The sequence below is a fragment of the Botrytis deweyae genome (assembly GCF_014898535.1).
Source record: "Botrytis deweyae strain B1 chromosome Unknown BDEW_015, whole genome shotgun sequence".
NCBI classification, from domain to species: Eukaryota; Fungi; Ascomycota; class Leotiomycetes; order Helotiales; family Sclerotiniaceae; genus Botrytis; species Botrytis deweyae.
Window position 1 is genome coordinate 944,999 of NW_024066222.1, and position 20,466 is coordinate 965,464.

Consider the following 20,466-nt stretch of genomic DNA (forward strand, 5'->3'; position numbering starts at 1 on the left):
ACATGGCCGTACTAGCGCTAGCACCCCATACAAGCGTGTAAACCATGCCAATTCACTCCGTACCCCAGTACCCCATTTCCCATGGGACACAGATACAAAAGGGACTCAAAATCCCTCCCAAATACATCTTTTTTCCCCATCAGTCTCATCAACAAAGTCTATTCAATACTTCTTCGATCAATAATTGATCTCGAGTGCCAGCTTCACTCTACATCTACTCTATCCTTTCCCTCTCTCTCTTCCCTCCCATACATTTCTAGTCAACCGCAACAATGACAGCGGCTGGAACCACGGATGTTGCCCGTATTGAGGCACCCGTAACAGCAAAGGCATACATGATGTGTGCTTTTGCATCCTTCGGTGGTATCCTCTTCGGTTATGATTCTGGATATATCTCTGGTGTCATGGGAATGAACTATTTCATCAATCTATATGTACGTCATGACTTCAATTACCCCATGTCACAAACATTAGCTAACCTACTACCCTTCAGACTGGCAAACCAATTCCCGGTATTGGTGCTTCAGATGCCGAGAAAGCTGCTTTCGTTCTTCCCGCCTCGGATAAATCTTTGATCACATCTATTCTCTCTGCCGGTACCTTCTTTGGTGCTATCATGGCCGGTGACATGGCTGATTGGATTGGTCGCCGAACTACTGTCATCCTCGGATGTATCATCTTCATCATCGGTGTCATCTTGCAAACTGCTTCTACCGGTCTTGGTCTTCTCGTCGCTGGTCGTTTGGTCGCCGGTTTCGGTGTTGGTTTCGTCTCCGCTACCATCATTCTTTACATGTCCGAGATTTGCCCCAAGAAGGTTCGCGGTGCTTTAGTTTCTGGTTACCAGTTCTGCGTTACCATCGGTCTTCTCCTCGCATCTTGTGTCGATTATGGTACCCAAAACCGTCTCGATACCGGTTCCTACAGAATTCCAATTGGTCTCCAAATGGCATGGGCTCTTATCTTAGGTGGTGGTCTCTTCTTCCTCCCTGAATCCCCAAGATATTACGTCAAGAAGGGCAAGCTCGACCAGGCCGCTGCCAACCTTGCTCGTCTCAGAGGTGAACCAGAAGGAAGCGATTACATTCAACAAGAACTTACTGAGATCATCGCCAACCATGAATACGAAATGTCCGTCATCCCCCAAACCGGTTACTTTGGCTCATGGATGAACTGCTTTAAGGGAGGACTCAGCAACCCAGGCTCCAACCTCCGCAGAACCATCCTCGGTACTTCCCTTCAGATGATGCAACAGTGGACCGGTGTTAACTTCATCTTCTACTTCGGTACTACCTTCTTCCAAGCTCTCGGCACGATCAAAAACCCTTTCCTTATCGGTTTGATCACCACCCTCGTCAACGTCTGCTCCACTCCAATCTCTTTCTACACCGTTGAACGTTTCGGTCGTCGTACAATCCTCATCTGGGGTGCCCTCGGTATGTTAATCTGCGAGTTCATCGTTGCCATCATCGGTGTTACCGCTGGTCGTGCATCCCAAAACAACACCTCTGCCGTTTCCGCCATGATCGCATTCATCTGTATCTACATCTCTTTCTTCGCCTCCACTTGGGGACCTGGAGCCTGGGTTGTTATTGGTGAAGTTTTCCCTCTCCCAATCAGATCCCGTGGTGTTGGACTCTCCACTGCCTCCAACTGGCTCTGGAACTGTATCATTGCCGTCATCACTCCTTACCTCGTCGGTACTGAATCTGGCCAAGCAAACTTGGGTGCCAAGGTCTTCTTCCTCTGGGGTTCCCTCTGCACATGTTGTTTGGTCTATGCTTATTTCCTTGTTCCCGAAACCAAGGGTCTTTCCCTCGAGCAAGTCGACCGCATGTTGGAAGAGACTACCCCGCGTAACTCCGCCAAATGGGTTCCTCACTCTACCTATGCCGCTGATATGGGCATGACCGACAAGACTGGTGTTGAGCATGTTCAACACGCTGAACATGGAGCTCAAAAGCTCGAGGTTTAGATGAGTTTATGAACTCATGAGTAGCAGAAAAATATGTAATAAACAATTCGACAGAGTCGAGTTGTAATAAAGTGGCGGTTTTGTTTCAAGGGTGATGCTATCATGGTAATTCACGGTGTTTGGGGGACCTGGATTGGTCGGGTCAATCGGTCCTGAAAGGGTTTTTAGGATATCCTCACGAGTGGTCTTTTACGAGTTTATGGCACTGTAAATACGCATGCATGATACAAATAATATGTTTTATGATTTTTCAAATAAATGTCTTCCCTCTTGCAATTGGTGAATTTGATGTTTGTGATATCTCTGTTTCTAATGTGATCGCGCTCAATCTTTGGTAGTGTGTCTTCCTTGATCAATTCTTCAATGATATTTATTATGTGGACTTGTCTTCACTTAGGTACACAACACTATTGTACTCAATGCTCTCTTTTCTCTCCAACTCCTCCTTAATTCTTAAGTTCATCATTCTCAAATTCCCACTTCACACTCCATACCTATACAAAACATTTAACTATCCCCCTTCACCAAAATAATTTCCTATCATTCCCCAGTAGGTACCTATCCAAAGCTCTCTCTTACCCCCTTGCATTTTCTCTCACCCTCTCTAATATGATTCCCCAGGAATAAATTTCCAAGACACCTCAACCCATTCCCAGCTTGCGTGCGATCAATCTATAGGAATCTAAAGACTTGGAAATATTCTCTTGATCTATCTTAGATGATATGCGTTGATATAAGATTACCTATATATTACAAGTGTGTAGAAAAGAGTATAAGTAGGTACCTATCTCAACTTTTCTCCGCTTCGCTTTATTTTCTTTGATATTTATGTTTATGAAGGAGTTACTTTTACTATGAGAATTTTTTTTTATAATTTTCAGTGTTATTTTCTTTACTATATCTTCAATATCTTCAATATCTTCAATATCTTCAATATCTTCAATATCTTCAATATCTTCAATATCTTCAATATCTTCAATATCTTCAATATCTTCAATATCTTCAATATCTTCAATATCTTCAATATCTTCAATATCTTCAATATCTTCAATATCTTCAATATCGGATTTGCTTATCTTCACTTAAATATATGCTCGCCCCTTCCTACGACATTCAACCATCTAACCATCCATTTCCTTCATATCTCCTCCTCCTATCTTCCTCATCCGCCTCTTTTCACCCCCAACAATCCTCCCCTCTGCCCACCTGAACCAGATTTCCATCCACCACCTCGCACCCACTTCCCTTCCCTTTCCCTTTTCATGGGAATTCTACCCGGATCCCTATTTCTATCTCCTATCCCCCATCCCCCATCTCAACCTCACAAAACCTCCCCAGCATCAAGTTAGCTAACTAAAGATTCATCCCAATTTTTTAATCTTTTTTTTTTAAAAAAAATAACCCAGCTCAACACCCACACCTCACTCATCAATCAAACATCTTCTAGCTCACCACCATCTACGAAATACCTCTAAATGAAGTATCTCAACCCTAGCTCCTAGATACTTTCCAGCCGCACGAGTCCTCAAGCTCCTCAAGCTCCTCAAGCTAGCATGCAGATCTCCCTTTCGCCTCCACCATAAAACGCGGGGTAAACTTTAAGCATTAACCACACATACACGAAGCACAAATCCATCGATCCGAGGGAGAGGGCTACGACTTTGTAGTCTGTGGAGTGATGGGTGGGGATTAAGGTTTGGGAGATGGTAGATAGTTACTAGATGCTAGATACTAGAGAGTGAGAGGTTTAGTGTTTGTGCCCATACTTATATGGATAAGGGTATGTGAATTTGAGGAAAGAAGGAGAAATTCCGCGGTTGGAGATGGGATTGTTTATTTAATTTTTAGATGGGGGAAAGGGGTGGTGTTTTCTGTGCTTGTGATTGTGATTGTGATTGTATTGATGAATGGTTTTTCTTCTTCCTTTCGGTTTGATTTTTAGGTATTGCATGATTTTTTGGTATTCGTATTCGTATTAATACTAATGGGCATCTATTAGCTGCATAAATCAGATTAGACAGTGAGTGATTTAATATCGTTGTCTAAGTATATTTATTGTTGTGATTTGATGTATTTTTATCAAGCAATATGTATTTACTATTGTTTGAGGAAGAATGCAAGTAATGAGTTCTGCGAGTATGGTGATTTCTAGATATCCCATACATTCATTGTCATTTGTTAGTTTGTCATGGGAATCGATATCAAAATATCACAATAACCTTACAGCTATGATTCCGCATCGATTTACTTCTCGGAAAATATCGCTGTAGGTACTTTCGGAAGATTCCTATGAGTTTGAATTGTCCATTCCTTAATCTTGCTCAGGGGAAGTAAAAAGAAGAGGAGAAGGGAATTTTATACTCATATGATACTTTTTCGCAATAGACTCAGATACAGACCCACGAATTGCGGAGTGAGGATTATAGTCGTACAGTTAAACTTTCCTCGCATGTGAAATTTCCTTCTAGCTCCGTCTTGAGGGCTCATATTATGTTGGGCTCCACTGCTTTAGTATAAATAGTCATGAAATGGAAATTATATCTTCTTACCAACAAATTCTTAGCACCTCATCGTACAAAAAATAAGGCTTTCAAAAACTGGAATTGATCTACTTTTTGCAAAGCTGGTATGCGTTTCTTGAACTCAAGTTCTCTCTATTGTTAAGGGCGAGGTATGAGATAAAAGGAACTTCCAAGTGTGATTTGTGATTCGTATTATTGGCAATGGCAACACTTATGACAATAAAAGTACATGAAAGGGTGTTGAATAGAATCTTGATGATGGTTAAAACGGGCCAAAAATATCGCTGGCCAATTACGAGATAGGAAAATTATGATCAGAGGGATAAGGAGAAACCAGGAGATGGGAAACAGATACTATTCTGATCATCACACCCTTCGAGCAAGTGAAACCTCAAGCGAGCCATAAAGCTGACTCCTGACCAGAAACGACGAATTTGTTGTCGATAAACTGGATTGACCGCCGGCACTTTATCTATCAGAGCTCTTACCTACCTGTGTGCCTGGTAAATTACACTTGCAGATACACAGTTCTTGGAATTGTGAAATATGCAGAATGTGTTTGAGGGCCAGGAATACCTAAGATTTTTGAGCGTTTGTTCTTCATTCCTACTGTCGTACAGAGTAATGTGTATCTCGGGGGCTTTATATACCTAAACTCATATCTCAACACAAGGACTCCTGGCACCACGTACCATGAATCTCATCCGTCTGATTCGAGTTCGGACATTAAAGCTTAGCTACTAACCCCCTTGGAGTCATCCATCTCACTCCTCCAACAACATTCCATTTTCCCACGTATAAAAGCTCCGCTGGACCTTAAACTAGTTCATCACATAAAACTCTCAAGAAGTCAATGAGCAGAGGATAGGAGCAAGAGCTTTGTTCATGAGATGTTTTACTCTTGCATGTGCGCAGCTCAGTGCTAAAAAAACAGGGAAACTATTTGCGCCCCTCCCAACTATCTCAAACTTGACTGAGTTGCTGCTGCTGTGGTTGTTGCTAAAGTTGTGTATCAACGACGTGATAAGTTATCCTCGAGGATAATAATGATGATAATAGAAATGATGCTGGCGCAAATACATATACTGTGCTAACCTGACTTGTTATTCAACACAACAAGCAACAATAACACGAATCAAGTATCCGACAACGAAAACCCAAACAGACAAGCGAAAATGTAAAATCTAGCAACAACATTCGATGAACAACTCAGACTCCACGTTTATGGAAAGAAAGGAAAAAGAAAACACACCTCTTCCCTCGCATCGAGAAACAAAAAACTATACACTCAAGCAAATCACTCACAACATCCATTCCATTCCATTCTATTCCATTCCGGTGATCTCCCATCCATATTTCTCCTCACCACAAACAGACTCACATCGAAGGAACATTTTTACACGGGTAAAAGTACTAAAACATCCACGCTCTAGAAATCCTTGCATCTATTTCCATAATCTTGATATACAAACGCGTTTAAATACTAAGAGAGATGAAAAGTAAGGCTCCTAATTGTTTATTCCTGATTTTCTATTACTTTTGTGGAGATCAGACGACTGAGTCATTCATTCATTGATAGCCGACTGGTACATTAATCACCAACCAACTCCAGAGTATTTAAACATACCTATCTAGGTATTCAAACCTCAGATATCGTAATGCACTGCGCTTGAAAGGAAGATTACTGAGTTGCGCAGAGGAGTCGAGAGTCCAAAGCTCTATTGATCTCAGGATGACATGATGTGAAAGCCGTGAATTCTCTCGACAACCTGCGAGTTATGCTTATCACTTAATACTCTCAGGTGTAATATCGGATGATGGAGGATTTTGTCGGTGTGTGTAACTTGTTGAGTTGTCGTTAATGGAGTTCGGATCCTATCTCTCGTATGAGCGGAAAGAAGATAATTGACAATCATAAGTAAGATGTGGCGAGAATATAGATACACAAATTACCCCTCTTCATTGTTCAATGACTGATCTATAGATTGAAATGATATTATTCTCGTGCTATTCACTCTATAGTCTATGGGATTCCAGTTAGTGTCCTACAACATGGCAGGAAGTGGTATAATAGTTGAATATTCAAGATTGGAGTAAACTCCTGATAGCAAACGAGCCTTTATCTACAACTTATCGACAAGATCTCGCATCCTAGCTATACATAAACCATCTGCAGAATAACAATCCAAAAACACAGACTCCTCTTTTCTTTTCAAAACACTCTCATATCACTTTGTTCCCAAGCCTTCATTCAGCTTGAACAAAGTATCAAACCGCGCATTCTGATACTCGAAATATCGCGATTGAACCAAAACTAGTGAACATCAAGCCACAAAGACGACCAAATGGGATTGACTTGTCTCGTACAAATAATAGATGATGCACAGAATTCAAATTCTTGTTACCTACCTCGAGACACAGGGTATTTATTGATGAGCGCTAAGAAGATACGAGTCCAACTCTACCTGTAATTTTTGTGTCGCAACTTTCGTTGCTATCTGAGCAGTAAATAATTATCCATTTTTCAAATCATACGTGGCTAGAAGGTAACCAGAATCACAATTAACGTGCGAAAAATTTCAATCAGCTCTTTTCGATAACTCTGCTGTGAGCTAGCTTCTGGGGTGCCATAAACCCCAAGCTAGCATGTAACGGCGTTTGTTATGATAGTAGTAAGATCTTACGAACAACCATCATACCGATGTCGAACATGTATCGACTCGTTGCCATTTACTGACTCTCTGCACGCACGACGCGATTTCTAGGCCAATAATCTATACGTGCCATTTGGTCATCGATTTCAATAAGATAGGACGGTATAAAGGACACCGACTGACCACTTGGCAGTTCAGGAGCACCTCGTTTCAACTCACATTTATGACATACTGAGTCGACTCCGACGATCTCAAAGCCTCGTAACTGTATAAAGAAAGACAACGATGCTGAGGATGAAAGGCGAAAGTTCCTTATTTTGAGACTCTGACGCTGGTGATAAGATTGAGAATCGACGATGGATAGACTGGATCGCAGCAAGCGAGAATGAGAATATATTTCATGATCTTATTAAGAATGACTTATATTTGAGTAGTAGACACTCTACCTACTTGTGTACCATATAGTTGAGAATTTCATTTTCCTCAACTGACCTCAGAAAATCGTCTTGGTGTGTGGATTCATGTTATTTCTTGATTTTATTGAGAGCCAATAAATACCCCATAATACATACCAGCAGGCGTTGTTCATATTTTCGATAAACGGGATCGGTGTTTGTGGTTGATAGAAGTGGGAGCACTGTATGTGTTCTACCCATGTGTTCGAATTACAACCATATTTTCTTCGCACAACCGACACGTCTGAGGATATTCTTAAGAAATAAAACCACAATTCGATCTTGTAATATAACTCTGCACTACTTTATTTTCAGACAGAACAATAATATAGTCACTGACAATCAAAAGCTGTGTCTGAATCCAGTCAAACTTTTGCCAGACTTTGGGTGTATACTCAACATACGTTCTTAGTAATTTCCGGATCGAAGAGTAGATAGACGACTAATCTTGTGACAGTTTCTTCGTTTGCGAACAAAAATTTGCGTCCAAGAAAAGAATATTGGCGGGCTCACTATGCATACAATTGGAGAAATGTTCGATATAGCAATTTGAATCTGTACTCACAGATTCACTAGTGAAAAAGTTGCCCCTTGCCAAACAAACATTGATATCTTGGAGGTAGAGGGAGAATTGCAATAGATCACGAAAAAATAAGACGGGATACTATTGAAGTACAGAGTCTTTCTTTTCTTTCCTACAGACCCCAACGAGCCAAATGTGTGACACGGATAGATGGTAACAATATATTGCATTGACCCGAAGGTCGCCAAACCAACAGATCCTATCACTTTAAGTTCTGTGATATCTCCACTTGGAGATCTTGAACCCCAGATTGTAACAAGTGACATGATCGTCGATGTCGATTTACATGTTACACGGTGATTCAAATGTTTCGGACGATTTTTGACGGGTAAGAATGAGTGCGGCACATGTCGAGCAAATGGGATCGATTCCGCTGATCCGGGCCACACATTGAAAGGACTAGAGAATCCCGAACAGCTGTAAGAAGTTTAACCCCAAGCCTTCAAAGCCAAAATAGAAAAGCAGAAACGTCGAAGAGAAATCCATCATCTGATTTCTAGTTTGACATCGGGACCAAAAGGTCAAGGAGGTCAAGGTTACCGGTATCAGAACTCCCGAAGTTTGTTCAACCAGACTTGAGTTTGCAGTTATGTTATTTCAATGCACGACCTAGGCCATTCTGCCGGGCTGGGGAGATCAATATATTAGCAGCAAATGCTTGTATGAGAGAGAAGTGGGATGAACTTCTGGTTCTGTGAAGCGAAGGTTTAGGAGAGACTATTGACAGTATTTACCCAGGTAGGCAGGTGAGTACTAAGTATATCTTCGTCTTCAACCTCTTCGCTCAATTCGGTAATTGTTGTACGAAGATGCCGACCGGGTAAATTGACACCGCCCGATTGATTGAAAAATAAGGTTCTGATGGATAAATCCCGGAGACCGTTCGAGGCTTCTTTGGTTTTATTATGATTGATGCTTCTTTTATGCTTGAATTCCACTCCACCACTACCTTGTTCACCTTGTTCACATTGCTTTGCTGACCCAGGGACCGCGGACTTGTCCTTTTCCAGAATCTGGTTCTACACAGCCATCTCCATGATTGGCCAATGAACACAAATTCATTAATGTGTCCTTCGTACAAGGGAGCTAGGTGTTCTTCTTTGGAAGGGGTTTCATGAAGTAATACCAATGCCACCAATGCCATTCCTCGTACATGCCAGATGCCAGGTGCCAGATGCCAGATCCCTTCTACCTTCTACCTTCTACCCTCTACCATGGAGACGGAGTGAAGCTTCTTATTTAAAACAAACTCTCTGCCGGCACTGACCAGTCTCTTCCCAACAACCACGTCTAGCACGGCACGCACAGCACAGCCACGCTTTTAGGCGGACGATAGCGACGGGCTAGAGAAAAGATGTTAACGCTACAAAGGCGATACTAAACAACAAGGTCGAGGAACATAGGGGTCAGATATTGCATCCAATACTCCATATACTACTGCATAGCTATATATAATCGCAACTGCCGAGCCAATCTCGATCCTCCATCTACTTCCAACTTTATTCTCGCCGTTTCGGATCCATGCCCAAGGAGAGTTTACGCGTGTGAAAAATTGGGAACATTCAAATCCAAGCCGCGCTAAACAGGGGATGCGGCTATTGATAGTTCACAATCATTTCAATCAATTCAATTGCGCATTACTTGGAATGAGTAAAAATCCCCAAGACTTTGATCATTCTATAATCCATCATGTCGACGGCTGCGGTGAGTAAACAATGCTTCATCCTTTGGAAGTCGTCTTTCTCTAATTGGAGATTGCGAAGAGAGATCAAATGCCAAGATATTATCAAGCTCAATTGACATTTGACATTTGACATATGCACATGCACCACACGCCCTTTCTAGACAAGCTCTCACCATATCATCAACGATTTGTACATTGATCGATCTAAAGTCTAATTACATGTTTTAGGAAAAGGCAAACCTTGCGCGCATACGAGACAACCAAAGACGATCCCGCGCTCGAAGAAAAGAGTACCTTCAAGAGCTCGAGGCACGATTGCGCCAATGTGAGCTCCAAGGTATTGAAGCATCTTCTGAAATCCAGCTGGCAGCAAGAAGAGTAGCAGATGAGAATAAGAAATTACGAAGTCTGCTAGCACAACATGGGGTAGGAAATGAAATGGTGGAAACGTATTTACAAATGAGTTCGGAAGATTTAATGATTTCGGCGCAATATGGGAGTGAAAGTCCTTCGGTACAACAGTTAGAACAACTACTTCAGGCGAGAAAACTATGTTGTGCGGATGGGAGTATAGGTCCAACGAGCACAACAACGATGGGGCAGACGATTCAAAGTCGGGAGAGTTCTTACAGTGGAAATACTGTCCATTCGGTATGGGATCCAGTGCAACCCTCACGGAGCATGAGCGTAGGACAGACACCAACACCGACCGGCAAAGGATTTTCACAGGCGCAACAATTTATGAGTCCAAGAAGAAGCAGCGCGGCAAGTCGACATAGCAGTATCAGCCAAAACCATAGCACGGCTGGAACTGTCCACACTCGACAGCAACAGCAACAGCAACAAAGATTCAATATGACACCAATAACATTACCCAACTCACAACAGCAGAACACACCATCGAGCCTCTCCATTCAATCTCCGCCCATCTACGAATACGAGTCGCAATATATATCAAACCAATCCTACAATACACTTTCCCCACAGACCCCTCAAATGCATTCCCATCTACAATCCCACACAAACTCGAATCCCAATTCTCGTTCATCAGTCTCATCTCATCAAATGTCACCTCCAATATCATCAACATACAACACGAACATACCTTCCGAGAATAACGGAACCAACCTGAATAGTTGCGTATTTGCAACCGATATGATAACGACCATGGCCGGCGGCGACCCCGCCGTAGTTCGCGCAGAATTGGGCTGCGTGCCCGGTATGGATTGTAATGTGGACAACCAGTTAGTCTTCCATGTAATGGACCGATATTCCGAAAATGGTGTAGGCTTATGACAATTGCAGGACGGAGCGAAATCAAAATTTAGTGTAATTCTTATGTGTTCAGATACCCCTCACTTGCTACATATTTCACGGACAGCGATTGGAATAATTCAAAAAGTGTTTTACTTTTCCGTTTTTATCGGGTATCTGTCAATGAGTGAATACCTAGGTAGTCCTTACTTACTTTTACTCGAATTGCAGGTTCAGTGACCCAGCTTGATTTTTCTGGTGCAACCCTGCTGCCAGTCGAGGTTGAATTTCAGAACTGCGTCTAGAACGTCCAAAAACAAAAACCCAAAAAGTATCAGAATCCCTACAAATTCACATACATTCATCCATATACATCTCTCATAATTCCCAATTTCCATCTCCTCAAATTTTCTTTGATCATGAACCTCCCCTTTGTACTCCAATCTACTCCAATACGGTACTTCACCACTCGCAGCCCCCCCTCGACTTCAACATTCCTCACAGCCAGCACTAATCCCTTTCCGTCCAAGTATAGCTAAAGCATCAAACAATTAACCCTCTCTGTTGACGGATATGGAATTATCATCAATGGGCAAAGAATGGAGCACCACAGCAAAGAAAATGTCTCAAATTTTTCCTTTGCGTCAAACTTCCTTCAAAGCTTCTTTCATCTCAACCCTCACCTTGTTTCTCCTTCTCTAATCTTGTTGATCCCGTGAAAAATCGTGTATGCTGCATGAACTGGGTTTTGTTTCGAAGTTCACGCTGTTCATACTTATCTCGCATGCTAAACTTCCTCTCAATCGAGTACTCATCAGATTCCATCTTCTCATCTCGTACTTTGACTAGGTATCTATAATCATACAGTCCCTGACATAACCTCACATCACATCACCTCTCCACAATCCACCATCAATCAACATGACCTCCACTCAACCCCTCTCGCGCACTCCCACCCCTCCACCCCCCGAACCCGCCCCAGACCCAAAAGCCGTCATCGACCCGCGCAACAAACCCATCCTCACCGTCCCCCAAAACAAATACACCACTTATGATTTCACCCCCTTCCTCTCCTCCCCCGCAGTGCTGCACCGCATGCGAGAAAACCGTCACCAAATCCCCCTCATCTCTCCCATCCCCGCAACACGCATTCCCTCCCCCCTGGCCGAAAATCTTCACCCCTCCGTCGTAAAAGATGTGCGGGATTTTCTGCTCGGCTCGGGGAAGTACAAATCGCCATACACACTCAATTATTCCGGGGACGGACACGAGGTGTGGAAATCCTGGAAACGCGCGTGGGATATTTGGAATAATCATTACATAGAAGGACGCGTGAACGAAGTGTGGGTTGCGCGCGCCTATGCAGAATGGGAAGCTTATATCAAGCAACAGAAAAAGAAGGGGAAGCTTCCTTTTGAGGGGCCAGCAGGAAGAAGACAGCACAGGAGGAAAAAGGTGAAGATAGGGAAACCGTATCGGACGGAAGCGAAAGCGCTCGAACAATTCGAAACGAGTATTTCTGAGATAGCGCAAGGAAGGAGAGAGTGGAAAGAACGCGCCATTGAGAATCTCAAGGCGCTGTTTAGGCAAAATCGGAATTTGGGAGATGGATATATAGAGTTTTGTGAAGCGCTGGCCGAATGGCAGCGACGCAATTGGGAGGCGCCTAAATGGGAGAATTTCAAAGATTACAAGCAATGGGCGCCGGAGTATCTACCATTGACGATGGAATACGTCCGCGATGAACTCCCATTGAGTTTGCAAGAACGGGTCGAGGAGCTTCTCGGCTCGGAATTCTGGAAGAAAGATCCGAAACCTCAAGCTCAGCCGGGTTCTATCGAGTACGCTATTGCTCTCGCCAAATGGGAAGAATTACCCGAAGTGCGTCGATGTAAATTAACCAGTCGACCCAATTGGAATGAAACGTATCGACCCACTGAAAGTCTGGAGGAAAAGTACATCGAATTCGCAACGAAACGGACGAGTCCTGCCGTCGTTGAGGAATTCAAAGAACGCCTGGAGAAAAATAAGAAACTGGGCGTCGGATACATTGAGCTCTCATGGCAGGAAGCACATTACAATGTCACTGTGCAAGCGTACGCAGGAAACTTAGATCCGTCGGTTATGCAAAAGCCTGATCCTCAGGATTACATTGATAAAGCGCGGCCGGGAAAATCTGATGAGAGCAACACACCCGCGACGGCGATTGATCGTGCGCCCGACGATGGTGATGAGGAGGATGACGAAAACTTCAATCCTAATGATCTCACAAGGCCATTTCCAATCGAAGATGATGGCTCTAGCGGTGGTTTCTTCGCTATGAAAAATTTCATCGAGTACGCTGTCCCAGATGAAGACGACGAGACTTTTCAAGAATACTACGATCCCATTGAGAACAGTGTTTGGCGACCAAGGCAAGTTGGTGAACAGCATGTTAAAATTGATATGGACGAGGACCTGGATGCTTTCTTGAAGAATTCTCAGTTTGAGATTGATGGTGGTGTGGATTGTGGAAGAAGTCCTTATCCTGTATGATACACTCTCTCCTTTGGAAAGCATCCCACTAATGAAATCATTTATAGCTTCTCCGCCCCCTTTGCAGATACGCACAAAGCCAAGTCAAAGTGCCTGATGATGACCAACCTAACGTACCTTACATGCCCAGACCCAAAGACCACGGATCACTTTTGAAGATTAAAAAGTATTGGGACAAAGTAACAGGCACCATCTTCAATATTCCTACCAAAAACATATATCGACAAACTCTAGATAAAATTGAAGATCGTGATCACAGAGAATCCTTCGAGAATAATGATAGCTACCAGAACCCGGATATATTTCCCCTGGATATTCGGCGATGCGAGGCAATTTCAAGTCCGGTCAATCCTGGCGAAGAGCGTCCAAAGGCAGTTGACCGAGGCAAAGACAACATTATCGAGCCATCCTTCAAAATGAAAGAGAAGGAATACAGACCCATGAGGTTTGATGATCCTTGGTGGGTTGCACCTGAACAAAAGTATTATCGAGATATGCCACCTCGAACCTACCCGCCAAAATGCGATGAAACGCAATCTTTTCTCCCAAAAGATGTCAGGCTTTGGAATGATGAAATTGACAAAGATTCTGATTTGAAGTACAGATACTTTGTGGCTAACCTGGACGGACGACTTCTAACAATCAATGGAATCGCAGTTTGCAAAGGCGAAATTGCAGGCCCGTTGCCAGAATTCGCTATCATACAGAGTGAGGGAGGCGGAGTATCATTTTGGCATGGTGTTGGCGGTCGATTTTACTTACAGCCGGCTGGTGCTAATACAAAAGATTGGTCTCGACAATGGAGCTCATTGAGACAAACTTTGAGAGATGAATACTTTGGCGTTGCCGCCGGATACTACTGGCAGAATGCAATTGTGGGCAAGATCATGGAAGATGATGAGGGTGAAGGAGAGCAAGACCTCAAGTGGGTAAGATGGAAAAACGCAAAACCAGCAAGAAACACAAGTATGCCGGATCCCCGCGCTGTCAAACTCATATCGAACCGAGGTTTTCTGGATTGCCGTGCTCAATCTGAAGCGAATGAGGATTGGGGAGCGCCTGGACCTTTGCCATTTGAGAGCCCAGAAGCTGAGCTTAAATGGGTAGCCGCACAGCTTCATTTCCAAGAGGCCTTTCTTGCTCATTCATGGCTTAGGTCAGAAATGGTTGAACCAACTAGTGATACGGCATGGGGAGGACTCCCTCCCGGCTATGGAGACATTTCAGATGGACCCACGGACGACCAGAGAGATCAATGGTGGGCAAGTCATAGAGAAAATGCCCAAAACGTACAATCACAATCCTCTGAAATATTCCACGAACGATCCCTTGATGAAATTGAAGAGGAGCAAGCTGCATATGAAGCCAAGAGTTTGAAACGACAGGCTGACAACGATGGCTATTTCCCACCCGATGCCAAACGATTCCGACAAAACTTAGAAGAAAAAGAAAAGGAGAAAATAGCAGAAATTGAAAAGCAAGAAGGAGAGAAGCTCGAAATGGGTATACAGGAACTGATTGATCAGATAAACAAGGGAGTCAAAGAAATCCAAGGACCTGCACCTGGTTCACAACCAACGAAACTTGATCTGTGGAAGCCAGCATCTAACGCCGAAGCTGAGGCACAAGCAAGGGAAGCCTTACGAAGAGTCCGGGAATTGGAGCGTCTAAGAGTGTTCTTCAATGAACAGAGGAAGGATGTAAACGAAATCCAGATTCCGCCCATCAAAGACCCCATTGCGGGTCTCGCTCCTTCAAGAATCTTGACATTACCCGAAAACAGGTGGGCACTAGAAGCAATAGTGAGACACAGGGAGGAACATCGTTTGGATGAAGAAGTTCAGGAAACATCAGCCTTGAATAACCAAAACGCATCTGAAAGATTGAAACGAAAACGTATTGCAGAAAAACGGAAACGAGGTGCACTTGGCTTTACACCCATGACAGATGCAGATCGAAGAGAACAAGAGAGACAATTAATGATCAAAGCACAGGAAGAGAAGGATGCAAGGGATCTGAATGTCTATTTGAAATTGGCCGACAAGTACAAGTCAAAAGAGAAACAAGTGAATAGGGACAGACAACACGCTGCAGCTGTCAAAGACGGGATTCAACCTGGTGATGTTGTGAAGGCCGAAGCAGCGTCGAAAAAGGGAGAGAAGGAGCTGGCAGAACAGAAACATGAAATGGCGAAACAGCTGCAAATGCTGAGTTGGGCTCAATCCAACGGTCTCAGTTTAGATGACCTTATCAAAAAGACAGCAATCCCTGGATTTGACCCTACGGACCATAACACTTGGGTTCACGATGCATCCGACAGCAAGAGAGACACGGAAACCCTCGAGGCAGCCAATACAGCAGCTAGCGTAATGGGAATAACCATTGACGAGTGGTTCAAGAACATACACGGAGTCGCTGATGCGGATGCTTACCTTGCGAAGCTTAAAAAGCACAAGGGGCCGTATTATGAAATTTCTGTAGATGCCAAGAAAGCCAAAGACGACTTCCGGAGAGCTTTACTTGCTCGTGTCTCTGGATATGATGGAACCAAGCAAGGCGACTTTGCCAGTTGGGATGAAGTGGTTTCATACATGCCAGTTGCCCCACATTGGGACGCAATCCTGAATTCCGATCATCTTGAGGATCCGGATAAATTTGGCATGGTACCGAGGAAGCGAGAGATAAATCCGTTTGATGGTGAAACGAAATGGGTGGGTGAGTTGTGAGTTGTATTGAGTATATCAGTATCTATGGGTAACAATATGCGTGGGCTTTTGATGTATATTGGAGTTGTAAAGTAATAGGATGATCGTGTAGGGCATAGAATTTGACTTTCACTTTCACTTCCAATCACTCAATTTGCATGGTGCTTGAAAGCCGGAGTATGAGTTACCGCGTAAATTCGCTGAGGACTTTTCCGCCTAAATGTAATTTCCCTTTGTAATTTGGCATTGCGTAAGTGACAATTAGACTTGCTACTTACTGATAGCATGATATGTGTCTTCAGTATCTTGATTAAATATATGAATTGGTATTGAATTGTCGAGGAAATATTTGGCGTGGAGAGTCCTATTCCGTGTTCGCTTAATGGAATACAAAAGGAGAAGTTGTGTAAAAGGGAGGTGGTTCCTTCCTTCAACACAATTTCCATTTGATAATCTAGTGAGATGTTGTGAGTGATAGAAAACCTACTTTTCTGTGCATGATTGGCAAATGACTGACAGAAACACCTCAATTGCAAACATGTATCGGCTATTGAAAGTTTTACTCTGTAAATGCTTGGAATGCACTGCGGGTTCTGCAGAATTCTTTTTTGAAGAGACGACTGCGAGAACAATTCAAGGTAAAGAGTAGAGAGTCGTTTTATTTGAACGTTTCAAGAATGAGAAACGTTTTTCCTTTCATCTCTCGCATTAAACGGCATGCCGAGTGGAGATCTTGTAAATCCAAAAATTCCACATGCATCCAAATATCTCATTTGTTCATCCACAATATGTAGACTCATGAACCCAATGTCAGATCATACCGTACACGTGGTAGCATAATATGTACACCCGCGCCATATATACAATCCTGCCAGTACCTAATTTTCACCACCCTATAACAAAACCCTTCCGAAGTTGATCTTATCTTTCACGGTGGTTTCGAGCCCTTTTCTTCAACAGTCGACTTAAAGCCCAATATTCCTCCTAGTACACCCCCAGGTTTCGGCACCGGACACTCGCGCTTAGAAAGTTTCCTGCTTCCTTCTATTTCCTCCCCATCATCCGATTCCCCAGTATTACCACCCATTTCCTCCCGAATTTTCTCATTGAAATCTTTATATTCACTCTTTCCCTCTCTGTCTCCTCCCACAGCCTTCAATTGTATCTGTAACTGCCCCTGTTCCTTCCCTTGTTCCCCCACTTCATCAACAGGACATTTCCTCCTTCTCCTCATCGGCCTCTGTGATCCCGACCCATCATCTGCATATACGACGCGCGGTGCCGGACAAGGAAGAACGTGCGGTAGTGCTACGACGAAGAAACTAGCAAAGAGTGTGCCTGCGAAGAGGGAAGATGTAAATTTTGAGCGGGGGTGAAGATGAGGCGGCATGGTTTTTTTTTTGATTTTGGTTTCAAGGGAATGTGGTGAGTTTTGTTTAAAGAATGAATCGTGTCTGTTAACTGGTGTTAGTAATGAGGTTCAATTGAGTTTTGAAAGATTACTTACCTGTTATCTCATTATTTGTGAAAACATTGACATGGAATTTTAATTGAAGTATCTATGAGTCCTGTCTTTAAATTGACGTAGGGTTCCGCAGTTGAACATAAAAATGGTGGAATATCCTCGGGTAATTTATTAATTTTGGTCTGAGGCTCTAAATTCACCACGTTCCCACCAAGCCACCCCAGACTTTTATTAATTTGAGCTTCGATATTCACTCTTAACACTAGCGTCATCTTGAGGTATCAGATTCAGACCAGTCAGTCAATACCTTATCATATTCGAGGCTGAGGAAAATTATAATTCAACCGACAATTTCGATAACAATAATAATTAAGACATCAATGAATTCTTTAATAACAGCGATATAATCTGTTGTCGAATTCTCACTTGGAGCGGGATTTTATTTGGTCTTTCTTTCCCGAAAAGTGATTTTCTCCAGCCTTGAGATACTTGGGATATTTCGCCATCTCGTTTGCGCCCCCATAGAACCTCGATGCGCCGTTAACATTCACGCGTTATTAAGAAACGAATTCGACAAAATACATTAGGGACTTCCATATTCGAATCTTGGGGTTTTCGAATGAGCTGCGCTGCAGAATCTGAACGGCCGATAAATTGACATTGCGCCTCATCGACATCTGGAAGCTATTTACATTACATAAACTCCGTAGACGCCAATCTGATCCTACTCGATACATTGACCCGCAAAAGTTCCTGAGTGAAATATTCGAGTAAGAAAGATGAGCGATCTGGATAGGTACAGCTTCTACGACTTCCTTCAAAAGACTGCAATCTGACTTTAATTCAGAGCCATTTCGCAATTGCGAGCTTGCCGACCCATCCCAGAAGCAGAAGTGCGAGAATTATGTCATAAAGCGAGAGAATTGTTGATCGAGGAAGGGAATGTGGTCACAGTAACAGCTCCAGTTACGGTACGGCTTCATGAGTTTGCGCAAGTGATAGGTCGATATTGACGAATTTATGCAGATATGCGGTGATATTCATGGACAATTTCATGATCTCATGGAACTGTTCAGAGTTGGTGGTGATGTGCCCGATACAAATTACTTATTCATGGGTAAAATACGACCTTCTATATGGCATAGATGGCGGATCTCGACTAACTTGTCTAGGTGATTTCGTTGATCGAGGTTTCTACTCTTTAGAATCTTTCCTCCTCCTACTGTGCCTCAAAGTACGATATCCAGATCGAATGACCTTGATCCGAGGTAATCACGAATCTAGACAAATTACAACAGTTTACGGGTTTTACGACGAATGCTTACGAAAGTATGGAAGCGCAAATGTATGGAGATACTGTTGCGAAGTATTCGATTATCTTGCACTCGGTGCGATTGTGCTTGGAGCATCAAGCAGTCTTCAACCTACATCTATGCCGAATGGCGAACACAGTGCCTCCTCGACGCAAGAATTTAATGACGAGGATGTGGAAATCGAGATTCTAAATGTTGATGGAAGTATTATGAACAAATTTCTACGAAACAGGGACAAGATTGGGAAAAGAAAGCCATCTATAGATTCAGAAATGAGTTCATCAGACAAGGGTTCTCCAAGTCCCCAAAGCAAATTCCCCACCAGTCTTGGTGCACCTGGTTCTGGGGCTTCAGGTTACAGTGGAGGGAGTTCAGGCAATCCCTCCGGCGCGGTTTTCTGTGTCCATGGAGGTCTTTCCCCTCTGATCCAAGCAGTCGATAAAATCCGTCTCTTAGACCGCAAACAAGAAGTCCCTCATGAAGGCGCCATGTGTGATCTACTCTGGTCCGATCCTGATGAAATAGATGGCTGGGGTCTCTCCCCCCGTGGCGCAGGATTTCTATTCGGAGCCGATATCGTCAAAATGTTCAACCATACCAACGACCTTTCAATGATTGCTCGAGCCCATCAGTTAGTAATGGAGGGGTTTAAAGAGACTTTCGATCATAGTATTGTTACAGTATGGTCTGCGCCAAATTACTGCTATAGATGTGGAAATGTAGCAGCGATTATGGAATTAGGAGAGGATGGGACAGGAAATGGAATAATGGCAAGGAGTAATGGAGAAGTTAGTAGAGGGAATGGTGCTAATGCGCCGTTATTGAAAGAGAAAGTAGCATTGAGTGGACCTGCAAGGAGATATAGGGTTTTCCATGCGGCGCCACAGGATTCAAGGGGCATGCCGGCTAAGAAACCGGTGGCGGATTATTTCTTGTGAGGATTTCGCACGAGTTCTCATCATGTCATGCCATATCATAATTTATGGTACGTATGGTATTGACGCAATAATTGAGAAGAGTAGTGGTTATGATGTGAGAAATGACAGAACGAGACCCTCTTACATGGGTCAAATGGATTCATATGAAGTGGTATTGGTAGCATGGAAATGCAAGTGTGCACTTAAATGTCTAGATGTATTTATGTATGTATGTATGGCGTTAGCAAGATCGGGACTTGTGGATATCTGGTATGGGAATGAGAATGAAAATACTGTTTGTTCCACGTTTCCATGAATTTTTCAATTCATTTTTAAGTGACCTCAGGTACGTGTGTAGCTGAAGTTATCTGTGTGGAAACCTAACAACTTTAATCAAGTCACCT

The 20,466-nt window shown here is 43.2% G+C and overlaps 5 protein-coding genes across 5 annotated transcripts; 4 read left to right on the plus strand and 1 right to left on the minus strand.

The window, feature by feature from the left end:
- Positions 1 to 272: 272 nt before the first annotated feature.
- EAE98_006993 (uncharacterized protein) lies at positions 273 to 1,975 on the plus strand (the record flags this gene model as incomplete). The annotated part of the gene is made up of 2 exons (XM_038954616.1): positions 273 to 434; positions 494 to 1,975. The coding sequence occupies 2 exons, from the start codon at positions 273 to 275 to the stop codon at positions 1,973 to 1,975; spliced, it is 1,644 nt and encodes a 547-aa protein (XP_038809296.1).
- A 7,100-nt stretch (positions 1,976 to 9,075) lies between these two features.
- EAE98_006994 (uncharacterized protein) lies at positions 9,076 to 11,482 on the plus strand. The gene is made up of 2 exons (XM_038954617.1): positions 9,076 to 9,893; positions 10,102 to 11,482. The coding sequence occupies exons 1-2, from the start codon at positions 9,879 to 9,881 to the stop codon at positions 11,167 to 11,169; spliced, it is 1,083 nt and encodes a 360-aa protein (XP_038809297.1). The 5' UTR covers positions 9,076 to 9,878; the 3' UTR covers positions 11,170 to 11,482.
- Positions 11,483 to 12,048: 566 nt separating this feature from the next.
- On the plus strand, positions 12,049 to 16,388 carry EAE98_006995 (uncharacterized protein; the record flags this gene model as incomplete). The annotated part of the gene is made up of 2 exons (XM_038954618.1): positions 12,049 to 13,656; positions 13,710 to 16,388. 2 exons carry the CDS (start codon positions 12,049 to 12,051, stop codon positions 16,386 to 16,388), a joined length of 4,287 nt encoding a protein of 1,428 aa, XP_038809298.1.
- A 907-nt stretch (positions 16,389 to 17,295) lies between these two features.
- On the minus strand, positions 17,296 to 17,757 carry EAE98_006996 (uncharacterized protein; the record flags this gene model as incomplete). The annotated part of the gene is made up of 1 exon (XM_038954619.1): positions 17,296 to 17,757. The coding sequence occupies one exon, from the start codon at positions 17,755 to 17,757 to the stop codon at positions 17,296 to 17,298; it is 462 nt and encodes a 153-aa protein (XP_038809299.1).
- An 854-nt stretch (positions 17,758 to 18,611) lies between these two features.
- Positions 18,612 to 20,083, plus strand: EAE98_006997 (uncharacterized protein; the record flags this gene model as incomplete). Its single annotated transcript, XM_038954620.1, has 4 exons — positions 18,612 to 18,628; positions 18,680 to 18,803; positions 18,859 to 18,949; positions 19,005 to 20,083. The coding sequence occupies 4 exons, from the start codon at positions 18,612 to 18,614 to the stop codon at positions 20,081 to 20,083; spliced, it is 1,311 nt and encodes a 436-aa protein (XP_038809300.1).
- Positions 20,084 to 20,466: the final 383 nt, after the last annotated feature.